A 19,899-nucleotide genomic window follows, 5' to 3' on the forward strand; every position below is an offset into this window, starting at 1 on the left:
TTATATATATAGAATAAGTATTATATAAGTATAAGGATATAAGGTTATAGTATTAAAGTCAGTACCAGGTCAATGTGATTGGGAAGCTGAGGTGCCACAAGAGAAAAAGCCCCCAGTAGCCTTACAAATTTCCTCCTTCCAAAAGGCTGTTTTCCCTCTAAGCTGGGTTTACCTCTGAACTTCAGCAGGGAGTCCAGAGTCCAGCAGGGAGCAGACAGAGGAGGTGAAGTCAACATCCTCCTGTGCCAATTCACCCCTACAATGTCCCCCATTTTCTGGGGCAAAACATGGAAGTGGAAGCCCTATCTACAAAATGTGGAGCTTTGCCTTTAAGACTGCAATGCACAGTCTGGTTGTTATCTATACTCACCTATAAGACAAGAAATTTCTGCCAATAAATCAAGTGTAACATAAGAACAGCCCTGCTGGATCAGGCCATAGGCCCATCTAGTCCAGCTTCCTGTATCTCACAGCGGCCCACCATATGCTCCAGGACCATATGGATCAGGGCTGTTCAGGCAGCAGGGGAGAGCAAGAGGATAATGCAGAGATAATTAGAGGTCTATTCCTCTCCAGGGCAAGGAGGCCGAAAGCTTCAGCCAAAGTTAACCTTTTCAGTTCTCCTGATACAAAAGTATCAGCCAGGGCTCAAGGTTTCAATTTAAATCAAGCAAGCCTTGGTCTCTTTGGCAGGATCACACCCAACATTTTGCAAACGTTTGGCAGAGGTCTGGTTTTTAAAAACACCAGGATGTAATCCTCATTTCCATCTGAAACAAAGTCCCAGGCTACAATTCAGAGCACCATTGCTTAAGAATAACACCCACGGAAAGCAATCTGAGTAAATCAGGTTAAGAACATAAGAACAGCCCCACTGGATCAGGCCATAGGCCCATCTAGTCCAGCTTCCTGTATCTCTCAGCAGCCCACCAAATGCCCCAGGGAGCACACCAGATCACAAGAGACCTCATCCTGGTGCCCTCCCTTGCATCTGGCATTCTGACATAACCCATTTCTAAAATCAGGAGGTTGCGCATACACATCATGGCTTGTACCCCATAATGGATTTTTCCATTACGGGGTACAACTATGTTGTACAAATAGGTTGTACAACACAGGGGTACAAATAGGTTGCAACTATGTGTAGCTGTACTTGCTCACGCTCAGTCCTTGTTGCTTGACTTTCTGCTGTGAATTGCACACTACCACTTAACACACCAGGCACCTTAACACTTAACACACCAGGCATCTTAAAGGAGGGTTTGATTAATGGTTCTACTGGTATGTTTACAGTGCACTTACTCTGCAGTTGTGAAGAAAAGAATGTAAAAAGTTAGTGAATAAAAATATGTCTTATGATCTTTTACTGTATTTTTAATAAATTAGAGATTTAATAAATTAGAGACTATACAGTTCTTAGGTAACAATTACTGGTAGGTTATTTTTTAGGATCTGATCTTGGATAAAATCAGACAAAATTATAGTCCGACATCCCCCTAAGTTTAACCCTAACTTATCTGAGGGTCATAGAAAATTCCATGATTTTTTGACTCAAACCTGCTTTTGGCTTATCTGTGATATCGACTTATACTCCAGATTCTACCGTATTTTCAGCTCAGGCTCCCTAAACCTTCTTATTTTGAAAATTTCTATACCAGTTTGCAACACAAATGCACAAATAAGTGTCCTAAAACCACCAAATGAAACTTCAAGGTTGAACGAAAGGAGAATTTTGGGCCTTACATTTGGGGGGGGGGGGAGTGGCCCTCCCAGTTCACCTGTTTTGTCAGTGGCAGAAGTGTTACAGTGACAGCATTCTTCTAGGTTGGGTCTCCAAACCCTTTGGCCAGAGGGCCGCATCAAATATCTGGCACGGTGTAGAGGGTCAGAAAAAAAAATTAAATATAAAATTTACATAAATAAATTAGAGATGGAACTTAGATGAGTGAATAAGGGCGCTATCCTAACCCCTTATGTCAGTGCTTTCCAGCACTGGTATAGCGGTGCTAATTGGACATGTGCTGCATCCTGCAGTTGGGTGTCACTCATGGAGGCCTCCTCAAAGTAAGGGAATGTTTGTTCCCTTACATCAGAGCTGCATTGCCCTTATGTCAGTTCTGGAAAGCACTGACATAAGGGGTTAGGATTGTGCCCTAAATGAATGAAGGGGCTCATTCATTTAATCTCTCTGGCCCTTAGAACACCCTCCAGATACAACTAGAGCACAGCTCCAGTCATGTTCGGTCAAGTGGGCTGGAGGCTTTGAGGGGAGAGGAGGCTGGCCATGGGTGGGATAGAGGCTCGCCGCGGGCCACATCTGTCCCCTGGGCCAGGGTTTGGAGACCCCTGTTCTAGGTGGTTGGCAGAGACCATTTTACTTCCCGTAAATCCTCTGGGAATTATCCTACATCAGCTGCAGTGAACAGGCTGTGTGTGGTTCAGTGATGGAGCACTTGCTTTGTATGTAGGAGGTCCCAGGTTCAATCCCAGGCATCTCCAAATAAGCTTCAGAAATCCCAGAGAGCCTCTGCCAGTCTGTGTAGACAATATTGAGCTAGATGGATCAATGCTCTGACTCAGTATAAAGCAGCTGTTTCCAGACACGGGGCACTACCAGTAAGCTCAGGCTCAGAATACTCTTTCTGTTGTCATTTCCTGTGAATGGAGTGGCAAAATTGGGGGGAAGGCAGTTCAAAACCACTTGCATCTGCAGTGCTCTCTCTGCTCTACAGATGCAGACATTTTGCCAGATGCAAGGGAGGGCACCAGAATGAGGTTTCTTGTTATCAGGTGTGCTCCCTGGGGCATTTGGTGGGCTGCTGTGAGATACAGGAAGCTGGACTAGATGGGCCTATGGCCTGATCCAGTGGGGCTGTTCTTATGTTCTTAACTACAATTCCCAGAATGCCTTGCAGGTCTCTTGTTATCTGGTGTGCTCCCTGGGGCATTTGGTGGGCCGCTGTGAGATACAGGAAGCTGGACTAGATGGGCCTATGGCCTGATCCAGTGGGGCTGTTCTTATGTTCTTAACTACAATTCCCAGGAAGCCTTGCAGGTCTCTTGTTATCTGGTGTGCTCCCTGGGGCATTTGGTGGGCTGCTGTGAGATACAGGAAGCTGGACTAGATGGGCCTATGGCCTGTTCTTATGTTCAGAGTTTTAGTCCCAACTTCTGAGATCCGCAGGGTGGGAGAAAGTAGCAACCCATCATAAGGGGCAGTGACAAGGCTGTTGGGCTCAGGTCCCCTGAGGAGTCTTGCCACAGTTTGAGTAAGCAAAAGAAGGCTGGAGTGGCACTGCTATTACATGGTCTGAGAGGGTGTTTTAACCATGTCCACGCACCAAAAGCCAATTGCAAGCTTCTCACTGCTCCTACAGAGGAACTCTCTCAGTTACCTTCAGTTTCTTAAATCCAGGCAAAGTCACTTCCTGGAGGTTCATCAGTTGGCTGGGGTCAGCCATACAATTGCTAAAACTTGAACTCAGAAAGATTTTAAGGCGCTGGATGTCTTGTTCATTCTGATACAGATGAACATATGAAGGGGACAAATCCAAGAGGTCCTAACTGCCAACAGCCCATGCAAGTACACCCCAACTTGTGCAGGCTCTGTATACATTATCTATAGCATGCCCCCCCCCCTATTATGCAGATGCATGGGATATACATTCAGAAAAATGAACCACTCCTTGCAGCTGTTTCTTTGTGCTGCTAGATGCATGTTTGATGGACCCAAACACAAACCCTGCAACTAATGAATTGGTTTATAGCAGTGGTTCCCAAACTGTGAACTGGCATCCCTGGAGAACCGTGGACCAACCAGAGGAATCCTTGCGCAAAAACCGCCACCCTGTATAATGTATGGGATTGTAGTTGTAATGGGGAGCCATGGCCAATGGCCCAGTATGTCAAGGTAGCCACCAGTTGAAAAAGTTTGGGAACCACTGGTTTATAGGGTTATAACCTTTTTCCCCCCCACTGCCTTGCCCTTTTAAGAGCAGTGTGGCACACAGAAATTAAAACAGGTGAAGCATTTTTCCAGTGTGATATAGGGCACAAGCCTAACCAGGTCTACTCAGAAGTAAGTTCTATTTTGTTCAGTGGGACTTACTCTCAGGAAAATGTGGTTAGGATTGCAGCCATAGTGGCACAAGTGCCGAACATAGACCAGGGAGAGCTGAGTTCAAATCTCTACTCAGCCAAGAAGCTCAAGTGGGGAAACCTGAGTGCAGCCACTGTCAGCCCAACCTACCTCACAGGTTTGGTGTTGAGTATGGGGGGGGGGGGAGAAGAATCATGTATGCTACCCTGAGCTTGTGGGAGGAAAGCAAGCTTGAAATATTTTTCTCCAGAACATTATTATTAATAAAGCACTATTCATGAGGCAAAGAGGCAAAGAAGGAAGGCCCATAGCCAGGGAGACAGACCAGGGACAGACTGCACTTGCTCCCGGTGTGGAAGGGATTGTCACTCCCGGATTGGCCTTTTCAGCCACACTAGACGCTGTGTCAGAACCACCTTTCAGAGCGCGATACCAGAGTCTTTCGAGACTGAAGGTTGCCAATACAATACTATTCATGCACATGGCCCTCTAGAAAAAATGCCCCAAGGGGCTCAGTCTGGATATTAGGAAAAGCTCCACCTTTCCACTTACTTTCTCAAAAGCAGCTTGGAGTCTGAGCCACGGAGAACCGCAAAATCCTTACTCGAGTCTTGCTGTTCTTGCTTGGCCCCCCACCCCCACCCCACAATGTGACAGGTGATAAAACCTGAACCTACCTTACTAGGTTGCTATAAAGTTAACAACATGATGTGTGGAGCACTCTGCACATTCCTGAGTATTATATAAATGCTAAGCACCCTTTGTTATTTATAGTCTGGATTTAGAGCAGGCCAGGCAGAGCTTCATTTCTGGGTTTCTCAGTGCTGGTAAAGCCACAGGAGTAGGGCCGCTGTCAGAGAGAAGGGCACGTTGCTTGGTCCCCTGAGCTCCATGAAGTTAAAACAGGATGGAAGTGCAAATGGCTAACTCCTAGTTTAGGAAAATGTCCTGCAAACAGCCTTGGCTAACGCATCAGCACACCCATTTCACAGGCAGAAGCTCCCATCATCACCACTGAAATTGAGTGTTGGGAGAGTTAGACAAAAGAAAATATTTCTTTACTCAGCGTGTGGTTGGTCTGTGGAACTCCTTGCCACAGGATGTGGTGCTGGCATCTGGCCTGGACGCCTTTAAAAGGGATTGGACAAGTTTCTGGAGGAAAAATCCATTACGGGTTAATAGCCATGATGTGTATGTGCAACCTCCTGATTTTAGAAATGGGCTATGTCAGAATGCCAGATGCAAGGGAGGGCACCAGGATGAGGTCTCTTGCTATCTGGTGTGCTCCTTGGGGCATTTGGTGGGCTATGAGATACAGGAAGCTGGACTAGATGGGCCTATGGCCTGATCCAGTGAGGTTGTTCTTATGTTCTTACCTTAGGTAGCAAGAGATGGGGGTCTAAAACCCCAGAGAGCTGCTCGGTGCTGGCAGCAGATTGTTAGAGGACCTGAGAACATAAGAAGAGACCAACTGGATCAGACCAAAGGCTCATCTAGTCCAGCTTCCTGTATATCAGTGGCCCACCAAATGCTTCAGGGAACACACAAGACAACAGCTACAACCTGCATCCTGGTGCCCTCCCCTGCATCTGGCAATCAGAAGCAGTCTACCTCTAAAACCAGGAGCTTGCATGTAACTACCATGGCTTGTAACCCATGATGAACTTTTCCTCCAGAAATTTGTCCAATCCCCTCTTAAAGGCATCTAGGGAAGATGCCATCACTACTTCCTGTGGCAAGGAGTTCCACAGACTAGTTCCATGCCGGATAAAGAAGTATTTTCTTTTGTCTGTTCTAACTCTCCCAACACTCAACTTTAGTGGATGTCCCCTGGTTCTGGTGTTATGTGAGAGGGAAAAGAGCATCTCTCTATCCATCCCCTACATAATTTTGTATGTCTCAATCAGGCCCCCTTCAGGCACCTCTTTTCTAGGCTGAAGAGGCAAAGCATTGCCCTCCCCCATGGCATTCCCCCACCTGCCCCCAATGGTGCTTCTGGTAAAACCAAGGATTTGGGAGCTCAAAGTGGGGGGGAGGGTAGCCCTTCCTGGTTAACCCCCAACACCACTCTTTAAGCCACTGCTAGTCAGAGCAGGCAACAACAAGCAAAATGGATGGAGAGTCTGACTCATCAGTCAGCAGCACATGGAACATTGTTAGAAGCAGTCTGGAGCTCTCTCATAAATACATCCTGTTGCTGAATAAGTGATACCGGAGAGATTGCACTGCACCTGCCAAGTTCCTTTTGCACAATGTTTAAAAGCAGCCATATTTTAGGGCCCAATTCTATCCAACATCCCAGCACTGATGCAGCTGCGCCAACCGGGCATGCGCTACATCCTGTGGTGGTGATGGAGGGCAGTGACAAAGGCCCCCTCAACCAACATTCCCTTACCTTGGTGCTGCACAGGAAAGTTGGACAGAACTGAACCCAAAGTCAGTCAGTGAGACAGATGGTGCTGGGGCGTGCGCACTTTAAACTCACACTGATTGAGTGAGCTACCAAGCGATGGGGCAACTCTCTGACACTGTTGCTGCTGCCACCTTTGTAGTTCCATACTGTCCTTTCACTGGAGTTTGTTTTGTAAATCAGGTTGAAACTCTGTTTATTCTTTGGACTGGGCCACGCTAGATCACCAAGACAAGATCTACCACACCTGCGACATTCCTAATAGATTACTCCACAGAATTGAAAAAAAAAAAAAATACCCATGATGAAACAAAATTCTAATGCACCCGCCCATCCGAGTGCCAGACAATGGTGCATCGATTCTCAGAGGTGTTTGTGGAGCAGAAAGCCCAGTGATGTTTTACACCTAAAATGCTCCGTTCAAATATGCTACAGAATTGGCAGTTTTAAAATGAAGAGCTCTGCCATCTACTGGATCAAGGCTGGCATTGCAGAAGGAACATCGTGTTCCACAATGGGAGAGCTTGTTTACACTTGCACTTAAGGGCAGGGAAGCTCATGCAGCACAGAGACAACCACATGTGGTGACACTGGGCACAGAACACTGTTCCCTCTAGATTCTTCCTTTTTCCTTTTTCCAAGCAGTAAGTTGCTTGCTCTCTAGGTTGAAGAGAGATACTTAAAAGTGTGTGGGTACCTCTCAGAAGCCAGGGGGTAGCTGAATACAGTTTGCAGGGTTTTGTCTAGCACCTCCCAGCAAACCAGAAGAGAAATCATGTGAAAATTATGTTCTTCCTTAAACACACTTTCTGTAAAATCTAAGAGGATTGTATGCCCTTGACACACATGGCGTAGGGCCAAGTTGGGAGTCCAGCTTGCTATGGTGAAAGGCGTGAACAGGGGATGGGGAAGAGAGCCTCCAGCGAACACTTCCCCTGCTTCTTTGGCACTTGAAAAGGCACATGCAGCATTGCCAGGCTGGAACCTTTTGGACTGTGTTACCAACCAATGGAGCAACTCTCTGACTTGATCTTAGGGCCAAGGTGTGTCTTTCCGCACCGTGTCGGGAATGGACATTGGACATGAATGGCATTAGTGCTGCGGACCACAGGAACCCTATGAGAGCTAAAGCAGTGACTGGGCAGAAGGTGCATGTAGCAGCAACTCTGAGGAAGTGTGCAGATCAGGCTCTGGTCAGAGCGCAGGTAAGAGCTGCCTGGGAACCTCTCACATGCCACTCTGAAATTCACACTGGGAGGTAGGGTAGAAACACAGTAAATGATTTAAATGGCATCCATGGAGAAGAATGAGTGTTGCAGCCGAGCTGAATATGCCAAGATACAGAGCTTTTACCCCAAGCACATGCCCAAGTACCTGGTACCCACACCTGACTCCAGCTTCGCCCTCAGGGTGGGTTGGCCAGCAGGCGTGACCATGTCATCGTGTCTGAGACCTACAGCCCACTCTGCCATCAGGTTAGTTTCGCTGGCGGCAACAACTACTGCATATGGGATTCACAGCCCATTTTGGCACTGCCTGCCTGCCAAGTGGCGATGCCTGTTAACTAGGTTTTCTGTAGAGGGCTGGTTCAGAAAGCTTTTGGTTGGCAACCTTCAGTCTCGAAAGACTATGGTAGAAGCCTACAGCACCTGGTATTCCCAGGTGGTCTCCCATCCAAGTACTAACCAGGCCTGACCCTGCTTAGCTTCCAAGATCAGACAAGATCAGGCATCTGCAGGGTAACTGAACAACAAATAAGGCTGAGTGGTAAAGTTGGCATGAGCAAACACTAACCTCTGTGTCACAACTGCCTGCTTCACAACAATCGTGGAGGGCCATCATTCCCCCCCCCCGAATGTCCCTCAAGAGGGCACTGTGTCATCATTTATGCCTACTTGAGTAGCTTTTCTAGGGTAGCTGTCATGAGGAATATCACTGCCACCATGCAAATTTTGCTTCCCCTGGTCAGTCCCTGCCCCATTTTGCCATCCATGAGTGAGCCTGAGAGACGGGCAGGCATGTTCAGCTCATCCTTATAATAAACTTGGGGATTTCCCCTCCCACCACTTTGCATGGTGTGCCGATATTCTAATTTAGCCTCTCAAACAGCTCTGAACCCTATCGGTACTCCTTCCTCATCAGAAAGGAAGGAGCTGGAGTATTTCACAAGCTTCCCCCCAGATTGCTGTACAGGGCAGGGTTCCAGCAGGTGGAAGCATTCCTAGCTCTGCTATGCAGTGCAATGACAGCACACACTTGGAAAATTCCCTCCTAATTAGAAGTTCCACAAACACTGCCCGACGTCAAGAGTGTCATTATCTCCGTAAGACAAGTGGAAAAAGTGAGGGAGAGGAATATTAAGTAGCCATTCTCATTTCCGGAGCACGCCAGTCATCAGCGCAGAGAGCTGAGGGCTACTGTTCTGCTTTCGTTGGTGTATTTGGTATCGGCTGTGAATCACTAGCCTTTCTTGCCATGACACAGGCAATGAGGGATTTCAAACCAGCTCCCCAACAAACTCGAAGGCTCCAGCAGGCACAGAGCTCTCACCTCCAGTACAGCCTTACAGCAATTATTTAAACTAAAAAAAAAGAAGCTGAAAAACATAATTCGTAAATTTCAAATTATTTTGAGGACGTAGAAACCATATCAGACCATTCTGAGCTAAACACTGGAAGGGATTCCTATATCTCTCTCTTACTGCCTTCACAGATGCTTGTGGTGCATTTTCAGTGCATGTTCTACAAACTTTCCCCTTGTATCTGTGGGAGTTCTTGATGCTACCACGGATACAGAAACCAGACAGTAATGACAGTGATAGAAGGGCTGCAATCAAAGTCATTTGCACGCTGGGAAGAATTTGTGAAATAAGTGGATAAGTGAAATAAGTGGATACAGGGGGATGCCTGTATATGAAGTTGACTCCCACCTTGGATACAGATGGATGCCTATATATGAAGTTGCCACCTGCTGCATCAGACCACTGGCCTGTTTATCTCAGTACTGTCTACTCGGACTGGGAGCTGCTCACCAGGGTTTCACGCAGGAGCCTTTTCCAGCTTTGTTACCTCCGAGGACCTTTAACTGGCGATACCAGGGATCAAAGCACGTGATTGGACACACCCCCAGGGATGCCCCATAGCTATATAATCATGTGTAAGTTGCTCACTCCTCACACAGAAAAGCAGCTGAATCTCTTAAAAATGGGGCTGCCTCCGTGCTTACAGGGAGGGGGCTTTGCTTGCCAAACCACAATTGTTAGCACCTGCAACTTTCGCACCCCCAAATAAATTTTTTTGGGGAGGGAATAAGAGTAAATCAGGCCCCCAATTCAAAAAACTGCCCCACGGATCTAATTCTTGCCAAGACTTGCCTACTGAGGGCATTTTCAACATCAGTTTCATTCTTGGTGTAAAGCGGAGGTGGCAGAACTCCTTTTTACAGGATCTGTAGCCCAAGCAAGCATATTACAGAATTTCACAACTCTACAGGTTCTTCTAAGTGTCTCAGCACTCCATGGGCAGCCTTCCAAGGCAGATTCTACCTTTCCTGGTCAGGGCCTTGTGCTCAGTCCAAATCCTCCTTGCAAATCCTTGAACATCCACAGTAACTGTTTATTCATCCTGGCCATGACCGAGTTACAGTGAGCTGGTTTTTCATTAAGATGTTGCAAAAGTGCCCTGCAGATGGTAAAAGCACCAGGTAGGAATGTAAACTTGCCTTGGCTTCAACACTTTAAATCCTCTGTGTGAAGTTTACCATGAATTAATTCAGTACAGAGCAAGAGCCATGGCTTCTCTCCCAGTTTGGGCATCCACGGATGCTTAAAAACACAGGGAAGTCACTTCCTCAGGAGCAGAGGGAAGAGCTACAAGATGCACGAGTGGGGAAACCGTGGAAAAGGAATGACGTCTTTGATGTTCTCAACTCCCAAGATGCATCGCAGGTATCGCTCAAACCCCATTCCAAACCCTCCGTGAGGGGTTGATCCAAACTGACGCAGTTCCAGGTACCTGAAGTGCAAGCCAGAAGACAGTCTGCTCAAGAATACTTTCCATTTGTGGCAAAAACCCTCATTTTCAAACCTCTGCTATCAGTGCTTCCTGTTTGTTCAACTTCTGCACAGCTCAGTAGTTCTCCCCCTTTTTGAACTTGCATCCCCTCTTTTTTATGTTCTACTTTCTTTCTACTTTCTATTCCCCCCCCCCCACAACCCAGAAATACAAGCCAGTGTTTAAAGAGAGCTATATTCCAAGCTCCACATATGCAGTGAGGCTTCCAAGTGTATCCCTTCTGTAGCCCTTTCCGAAAGCTGCTTCAGAAAGTTGGTAAACTAGCCATCTCTGAATGGATCTTGCAGTGGCCTGCCACGACTTCCTTGCTAGCATCAGAGCCTGGAGACAGGGAAAAGACTGCCACATAGACACCAATGGAAGGAGGGGCAAGTCTGAGATAGGCCTGGGACACCTTGTCCTCTCCTTTCTGGAAAGCAGGTCCCCTGTGAAAGGTCCCCAGTCTTAGAAGTCCCCTACAAAACAATACACTGAAAAAATTGTTGAGCCATGCTGGCATTCTTTTATCTGCTGCCAGGATCTCTTTCATGTCCACCTATCCCCTCTGTTTGAGAAGCACTGCCATAGGCACATATCAAAGCAGTTTTACATGGATTCAGAGAACTGGTTCCCCCCCGCCCATCACTTTTTGGCAATATCTACTATTTGAAACCATTCAAAAGATTTGCTTTTTGTCCATTTTATTCACCTTGGCAGTGGGGTCATATTACAGGTCATACGATCACTCACCAATCTCACTTGTTAGGCACATTGGGGGACAACGACAAAGGCATATGCATAAAAGTCATTACAGGTGCAGCCTATTTATCCACGGATTTTTTATCTGCAGATTTGTCTCAGCTTGAATGGGGCGGGGGAACCGGAAGTCATACACACCTTTGCCCTGCGCTGGCATCTTGATCCATTTCCAGGCAGCCCAAAACGCTGCAAAAAGGCTCTGCCTCACCCAGGCAGGGAAATAGCCCTAGAGCCCTGGAAGATGTTCCCCTTGCAAAGGAACAGTAACACTCCTGGAGCCCCTGAGCCAGCAAAGAGGCTGAAGGGGGGGGGGCAAAAATCTCTGTAGCCAGAGCAAGTGCAGCAAGGTGGAGCGCGTGCTCTCTCACCCACACTGTCTCACACTCACACAGGGGCAGGTGTGGTAGCAAAAGAGGGGATTGCTTTAAAAAACACAGGGAGTGTTTGCCAAATCCCCCCCCCCCCATTGAGATGGTGCAGGCAATCACCGACACAAGCAAGCCTTCCCACCAAGCAAAGCCTGGTGGATTTGCTTGGTGGGAGGATTTAGCCTACAATCCTCTCCACACTTTCCTGGGAGTAAGCCCCATTGACTACAATGGGGCTTACTTCTGAGTAGAAATGCATAGGGCTGGACTCTTAAAAGATCAGCATCCCATGTGAAAGAAGCCAGGCAGCTGGCAACAGGAAGGGCTGAGTACGGAGGGGAGGGGATTGATAACAGCTGCCTTAGTTTCCTTCCATCTGGAAGTGTTGGGCTGCAGTGTATTTGCATAACTCTGGAATTTAGCACAACGCATTTTTTGTTAATCGCGCTGAGCCACAGAACGGAACTAACGTGGATAAATAGTCTCCACCTGTATATACCAACCAGTGCACAGCCCAAGTGATGGGGGGCTTCCCATGACTGCCCACTCATGGCAAGACTGAATCAGAATTTGTTCTTCCTTCAAGTACATATAGTTGAATGGGGTTGTTTGGAGGATTGTCTTATCTCAACAGCAGAATGACAAATCGAACTTTGCGGCTACTTACCACTGATAAGTGTGCTCAAGTCCCAATCTGTGGATCAGAAAAGAAATTCTCATCAGTACATCAGCAACAGTGACAAATTCCGCAGGTGTACTTCTGCTAAGTCTTTTGCAGCAGACACAACCGAGACTTTTGTGGCTCTGTGAAGACTAGAACATTCTTTGCGACACTGGCTTTCGGGGGGGGGGGGGGCCACAAGCTTGGCTCACAAAAGCTTATGCCACCATAAATGCCACTGCCTTTCTGGTGCCACAGAATTCTTGGTTTCACCGAGGGCTAAAAAGCAAGGCACCCACAGACACTAGCATGAACTTGCAATACAAAAACCAAAATACACAAGCCACATCCTCAACGTAAGAAGCTATCTTCCTCATCAGTCATGTTCCCACCCCACTGTTTGCATCAAGAGCGGGTGTAGCCTTGGAAGCATGAGCTGTGAGCCCAGAAGGCCGCACCTCATTCAGCACTCAGACCTGATTCCCACCTACCCCCACTGCCACACAATAATACTGGCCTCTTTGCAGAATTGGTGTATGGTGTACACTGGATCAGACCCCACTGGATCAGACCAAAGGCCCATCTAGTCCAGCTTCCTGAACACACCTGTATCCTACTGCCATTCCCTTGCATCTGGCATTCAGAAATGGGCTACCTCCAAAACCCAGAGGCTTCATACAGTCATCCTAACTCGCCCCATGATGGACTTTCCCTCCATCAGTCTGTCCAATCCCCTATTCCAGCATTGTTTCATCATGATGCTCTAGGAGATCTACAAGGGATCCCCAGGTAATGACTGCCATTTGGGCAGGGGCCATCACTCAGCAACGGAGCACCTGCTTTGGTTCAATCTCTGGCAGCATCTCCAGGCAGGACGGGAAAAGAACCTTCCATGAACAGCCATTGCCAGTCAGGGCAGGTAGTATTGAATGACTCAGTAGAGACAGCTTCCTATGTTCACAAGCAGCTGGGGGTTCATTATAGAGCCATTACCACAGAGCTTTTTGTACACAAGCACTAAAGGCAATTGAGCATCTTCAGGTTGAACACCATGTACTGTTAAGCAAATGCTTAATGCTGACATGTTTGTATCTTTTAGACCAGGGGTGCCCAAACCCCGGCCCTGGGGCCACTTGCGGCCCTTGAGGACTCCTAATGCGGCCCTCAGGGACACCCCAGTCTCCAATGAGCCTCTGGCCCTCCGGAAACTTGCTGGAGCCCACACTGGCCCGACACAACTGCTCTCAGCGTGAGGGCAACTGTTTGACTTCTCACATTAGCTGTGGGATGAGGGCTACCTCTACTGCTTGTTGTTTCATGTCTGTGATGCAGTAGTGGCAGCAAAGAAAAGGCCAGCCTTGCTTTGTGCAAAGCCTTTTTATAGGCCTTGAGCTATTGCAAGACCATCATTCATTCATATATGTTCCACCGCTAGTATATTAATTCATGTAAACTTATGTAAATTTATTCAAATTTTAAATGTAAATTATTTTTGTCCCCGGCCCCCAACACAGTGTCAGAGAGATGATGTGGCCCTCCTGCCAAAAACTTTGGACACCCCTGTTTTAGACTAAGCTGCAGCAGAATTAGCCCCTGCCCATAGATTGGGACTGCTGTATGGATAAAGGGGGGGGGTGTTTAACTCTATCCCCTCCAACACCACTGACATCAATGGGAGCTTTTCCCCATAGCAAATGGCCACCTTAGGGGGAGGGACATGGCTGGGAATGGGAGGGATGAGATTAAAGTTCTGTGGTGGCCCCTGCCCCCTCCACTTTCTCCTAAGGGGGCAGGTCCATACAAAAGGGGTGGAATATGGTATTATTCATTAAGCAGAAGAGATCAAGAGTGTTTACAGGGAGGCTGTGGCTTATGGATTTATTTTTGTAGTAACATAAGCAGTCCCTTACATCAGGGTTCTTGGTCCATGTGTCTGCTCCTTCTCTTGCTCCCCTTATGGGGGGAGGCCCCCACTCTTCACTTCCCAGAGAGTTTTTTCTTGCTAGAATGGGTGGTGCTGGGCAGGTAAGGTTAGGCTCAGTCCGGCCACTAAGCTGGGGGAGATGGGAGCCACACAGCCTTGCCCTGCTCATGTGGCTGGTTGTTTTGGGCTCCTGGTCCCCAGCATCCAGGGGAACCCTGATGGGAGGTGCCTGAATGTTTTCCAGCCCATTCCTTGAGAGTCCTATGTCATCCTTCTCTTCTGCCTTCCCTCCAGTTTATCCCAATTGCCTTCTTCTTCTCTCTTCCTCAGGGCTTGGTTTCTTCTCTCCTACTGCCCCCTTAGGTCTCCTCTCTCTCGCTTTCCCCTGCCTTCCTCTGTTGCATCTCTGCTTGTTCCTTTCCCACTCGTCTCTCCCAGGTTTCTCTCTCTCTCTCACTACCTTTCCTCCCGCCTCCTCTTTTTACTGTTCAGTTTCATTCCCCCCATTTAGCCCTGTCTGCTTTCCTTTTAAGTCTGTCAGTTTTTCATGGCTCCACCCCCTCCCATTAGCTGGCTGGGCCAACTTGTGTCAGCCTGTGTAGGGCACCATCGCCAGATATGGCAGGATTGCCTGGGTGGTTAGAGCTGCAGTGCATGCACCATGCAGACCTGCAGGACACCACTGGTTTCCCCTCCCCCCCATGCACCGGTCCCAATCCATGGCGGGGTCTGAACCAGCCACAATTGAGTTTAAACTAAACAAGCACGTCCGCACTGAGCATGTGCCTTACAAAAGGCATAGCCTGACCCCTAAAGCTCAGTCTGTCCCTGCGTCCCTCAGCTCACAACCTAGCCCAGGCACATTTGTGAGAAAGGATTATGCTAGGATTTCAGCATAATTTTTTTCAGAGAAGAGCCAAGGAAATTTCTAGAAAGCAGAGACATGCCACAGATTTTTCTTAAGAGCTAAAACAAAGGCTTACGCCGAGCCTGACGCAGCAAGGCACACATCCTGGAAGGAGCATCTGCTGTGTCTGGATACTTATCCCCCATTTAAATACTGCTGTCCTTAACAAACCCTCTTGGACCCAGCTCTCCAGCTGCTCTGTCACCCTGCAATAAGGCAGAAACAGGCATTTGCTGTACTTCTGTAGGCGGGACTGTAGAAAATCCACTCGGTCCTCTCTCAGGCTGCCTCCACAAAGCTCCCCAACTCCTGGCACCAGAAGATCAACTGCTGCTACCTTAATGAGAAGAAAATTGACAAAGAATCCTAAGTAATGTACGAGTACAATGGTGTGACATGCTGCTTCCTATGTAATAGACCATACAACCATTCCTGGAAGACTCCTGCTTTAAAAAAAAAAAACAAAACATTTTAAAGATCAAAGTCCTCATGGATGTGCATTTACATTTAAACAGTAGCCTGAGACCCCCTGGTTAACTGTTACATCACATTAGCATAATAAAATGTTAGCAGCATGTTACTGCAGCATGAGATCAATCCTATCAGCCAGATTGAAGAAGAGGCCTCCTTCAACGCAGAACTTGTAACAAGCAGTGAAACAAGAGAAAACAGGCTTTGGGAATTTTAGTCTTGAGTCTTACTGTGTGACTGGCTCCATCTTCATTGTCACGCATGTAGAACGGCTTCAGGTTATATGGATAGTTAAACACAAATACGGGGATTTCACCACAATGTTGCACCAGGTATCGCTCATGTTCACTTTGGAGATCCTGACCCCACTGGAATAGAGAATGCAGACTGCAGCACAAACTGAATCCAGACCCTACACACTACCCAAACCTTGCTAAAGTGCCACTGCCCTCAGGGAAATCTCAGCAGTCCCTGTTGACACACAGAGGTGCCACTTCCCACTAATCGCCCAATAGAGGCCATTATGCTCCGAAGAGATTGCAGGGTTGTCATCATATGTGAACTGGCCCTAAAATTAAAATAATGGGATTTGGTCCATAATAGCTCTGGAGCAGAGGTGCCCAAACCCCGGCCCTGGGGCCACATGCGACCCTCAAGGCCTCTCAATGTGGCCTTCTGGGAGCCCCCAGTCTCCAGTGAGCCTCTGGCCCTCCAGAGATTTGTTGCAGTCCACACTGGCCCAACACAACTGCTCTCAGCGTGAAGGCAACTGTTTGACCTCTTTGCGTGAGCTGTGGAATGAGGGCTTCCTCCACTGCTTGCTGTTTCATGTCTGTGATGCAGTAGCTGCAGCAAAGGAAAGGCCAGCCTTGCTTTGTGCAAGGCCTTTTATAGGCCTTGAGCTATTGCAAGACCTTCATTCATTCATATAAGTTCACCTTTAATATACTCATTTATGTAAACTTAAGTAAATTTATTCAAATTTTAGATGTAAATTAATTCTTTCTTTCCCTGGCCCCCGAAGCAGTGTCAGAGAGATGATGTGGCCCTCCTGCCAAAAACTTTGGACACCCCTGCTCCGGAGGGATGAAAATAACTTGTTTCCGGTTCGGATTTGCAGCCAGCAAGATGCAGGAGACAGCAATAGTTATCTGTCATCACAGACAGATAACAGCCCCATCCTGTGCATGTCTACGCAGAAGTAAGTCCATTTAGAGTAAGTGGGGCTTACTCCCAGGAAAGTGTGGATATGATTGAGATGTTAGTCATTTGCATGATGGGGGTGTGTTTTGAACTGTGGATAATTGAAACTGCAGATACAGGATCCACAGATATGGGGGGGAGCCCGTTCACTGCTGTGTTGAAGACTAACCAAAAGAGGGGGTGTCACAGACCCCCTGGGTATGCCACCAAGAGGACAGGCACTGAGGACCTCAAGAGGATGGCTTTTCCACTGAATCCTCCTTTTTAGCACTCTCAAGCCATCTAGGCTTCTCAAGACAAGCTCCGGAGCAGAAACATGAGCCTCACCTCTGGTTTGTAGGTGAACACTTGACGAGCTCGTTTCAACACATCGATTGCTTCAGTGTATGACATTCTAGAAAAGGAAAAAATAGGTTTCAGAGTTTGATAAACATGTCCATTTAATCCTGGACATGCACCTGCGTACTACTGAGATTCTCATAGGGGCGTCTGCTTGATCTTGTCACCTTTGTGGCAAATCTATACATACTCGAAAATAAGGACTGTGCATATCAGTTCCCTATGGTGGCTCATGCTTAAGACAAAAAAGCGCATTTATTCCATATAGCTAAGCCAGTTTGTCATAATCCTCCCCTCCACAGAACCCTGGGAGTTGTAGTTTTGTAAAGATGCAGAAACCTTCAGCAAAACTAGCTCACTTGCAGAACTGCAGTTCCCAGAGTTTCTTGAACAGGGCAGTAACAACAACAACAACAGTATTTATATACCGCTTTTCAACAAAAAGTTCACAAAGCGGTTTACAGAGAAAAATCAAATAACTAATGGCTCCATGTCCCAAAAGGGCTCACAATCTAAAAAGATGCAACACCAGCAGACAGCCACTAGAAAAGACACTGCTGGGGTGAGGTGGGCCAGTTACTCTCCCCCTGCTAAATAAAAGAGGAGCACCCACTTGAAAAAGTGCCTCTTAACCAGTTAGCAGGGGTAGTACCATCTAGTGGCATTGCTAGAGGAGGTGCAAAGTACTAGGTTTTGCAGGGAGACTCACCACAGCATGCAAGCGGCCTCTTCCCCTCCCCTTTGGAGCCATTCTGGGCAGGAGAGGCAAAACAGAGGTGTCCATCTGTGTTTTGCTCCCACTGCCCAGAATGGCTCCGAAGGGGAGGGGAGCAGCCACTTGCACGTCAAGGTGAGGCTCCCTGCAAAACTTAGTGCTTTGCACCCCCTCTAGCTACGCCACTGGAGCCATCGCAACCAGAGCCGCAGGAGTCCATCACACGGCTTTGCTGCTTTGAGAAACTGTCACATCATTTTCAGGATAACCACAAATAGGCAGTTGGAAAACGAACCGCAACCTGTTGAATATCACCCCAGTTAAAATGAAAGGATGGTGGTTTGCTGGCCTGAGGTTGTGGCCTGTGCACATTTCAGACCAAAAAAAAATCAAAACCCAAAGATTATAACGGAAAAGTCATGTAGCATCTTCAAAACAATCCATTTCAAATGCAGTCCAGTGGAAATTGAGTCTTTGTGTGCTTGATGTAGCTACACCAATGACAGAGCTGCTGTAGGTAGGAGTAACCCCCACCAAGGAAACATGGGGACAGGAAAAAGAGCAGAAAACTACACATGTGATTTGTTCCAGTCCCTCCGGTGGCATCCTGCTGGTGGATGTCCCCACATGGACTTAAACCTGTGCTACAGAAACCTTTGTGTGTTTGTTTCACATGATCGCCCTCTTCCAAGGGAGCTATTTTTCCACTCTTACTCTGCTCTAATCAAAAAGGTATTCCTTGGACATGCGTGTGTGTGTGACAGGGATTCTGGGAGCTGAACTCTGGCACTGGGATTCCTAGAAGTTCTTTGCTTTTCCCCCTATGCTGCTGATGCCACCGAAGGAGGTGAGGGGAGGGGTGCTGTGGCATCCTTGTGTCATGTTGTGTGTAGTGTCCTTTGGGGCATCCCTCCCATGATTGGGGATGGTGCCATGCTTCTCATTCCTAGTGGCTGGCAGCAGGAATGACCTAGCACTGACCACTCGTTGGCCCTACGCCCTCCCCTGCTCAGTTCACCCTTTGACACATCTCTGGCTACCAGTGTTGGGGTGGATTGGATGCAGTGACAGGCTCCTTGGACGCCACAACGATGACACAAGCAGGTCACAGGGATGACACACTGACATCATGGCAGTCACACATGGATGTCACTCTGAAGACGGGCAGATATCACGGCAATGATGATCAGCCATCAGGATGCCACCCTGTGGATAACAGATTGTGTTGGTTTTCCATGGAGGCGGAAGGTGTTACTGGGAAGGCCTGTGCCAGAGTTTCTTTGCCGAGACCAGCTTGCAGTTTGGCCCTTAAGTGTGCCAACGCTGACACAGAGTCAGTGAGGTGTTGCCAGGATGGGCTTAGCATACGTCAGACAACACACCGGTTCTCATGCACAATCGGTATGGTGTCCAAGAAGGATTGGGCCATTAGATCCTGTCCCAGCAGGACACAAAGAAACCATATGAACATCCAAGCTCAAAATAACTCAACTCTGAAAATGTTAAATGTGGTCCTTAGGTGCTGGTATTATCTGATGTTATCAGCTACCTTTGAGACTGCTCAGTCTGTTTTCAGGATTTTTTTTAGGCTGCAATCCTAACCACACTTTCCTGAGAGTAAGCCCCCTTGAACAAAATAGGACTTACTTCTGAGTAGACCTGGTTAGGAGTGTGCCCTTAACCTTATTTTAGGACTATTGTTCCTTGTAAGCCACTTGGCTGTTATTTATAATGTGCTTGGAATCCACTTTAGGGGCCTAAAGAAAACAGAGACATTGGATATAAGTGTCCAGAATAGATTAATAAACAGGAAACAGAATGAAAATTTCTTCTTGTTATGTCTCTAGGCTATTAAAAGCCACTCAGGACAAACATTTCTTGTGGGTCTTCAGGCAAGTGGACAGAGTTGGGTTGGGGGATTTCCACCACTGTTGCACACCCTCCAAGAATATTTTTCTCACCACGGCTTCATGGCTGATCTTGTCCAATTT

The 19,899-nt window shown here is 47.6% G+C and overlaps 1 protein-coding gene and 1 pseudogene across 1 annotated transcript in view; both read right to left on the reverse strand.

Annotated features, from left to right (window-relative positions):
* Window positions 1-8,146: 8,146 nt before the first annotated feature.
* Window positions 8,147-8,265, reverse strand: LOC136646742 (5S ribosomal RNA; annotated as a pseudogene).
* An 853-nt stretch (window positions 8,266-9,118) lies between these two features.
* The window catches only part of NARS2 (asparaginyl-tRNA synthetase 2, mitochondrial), a 40,448-nt gene continuing 29,667 nt past the window's right edge, over window positions 9,119-19,899 (reverse strand). Inside the window, exons 10-14 of the mRNA XM_066621964.1 lie at window positions 17,182-17,248; window positions 15,882-16,019; window positions 15,420-15,517; window positions 12,356-12,382; window positions 9,119-10,522 (exon numbers count right to left, since the gene is read on the reverse strand). Coding sequence (XP_066478061.1) covers window positions 10,378-10,522; window positions 12,356-12,382; window positions 15,420-15,517; window positions 15,882-16,019; window positions 17,182-17,248 — 475 coding nt within the window. The 3' untranslated portion in view covers window positions 9,119-10,377. The remainder of the gene's footprint in view (window positions 10,523-12,355; window positions 12,383-15,419; window positions 15,518-15,881; window positions 16,020-17,181; window positions 17,249-19,899) is intronic.

The sequence above is a fragment of the Tiliqua scincoides genome, chromosome 3 (assembly GCF_035046505.1).
Source record: "Tiliqua scincoides isolate rTilSci1 chromosome 3, rTilSci1.hap2, whole genome shotgun sequence".
In the NCBI taxonomy this organism is placed as follows: Eukaryota; Metazoa; Chordata; class Lepidosauria; order Squamata; family Scincidae; genus Tiliqua; species Tiliqua scincoides.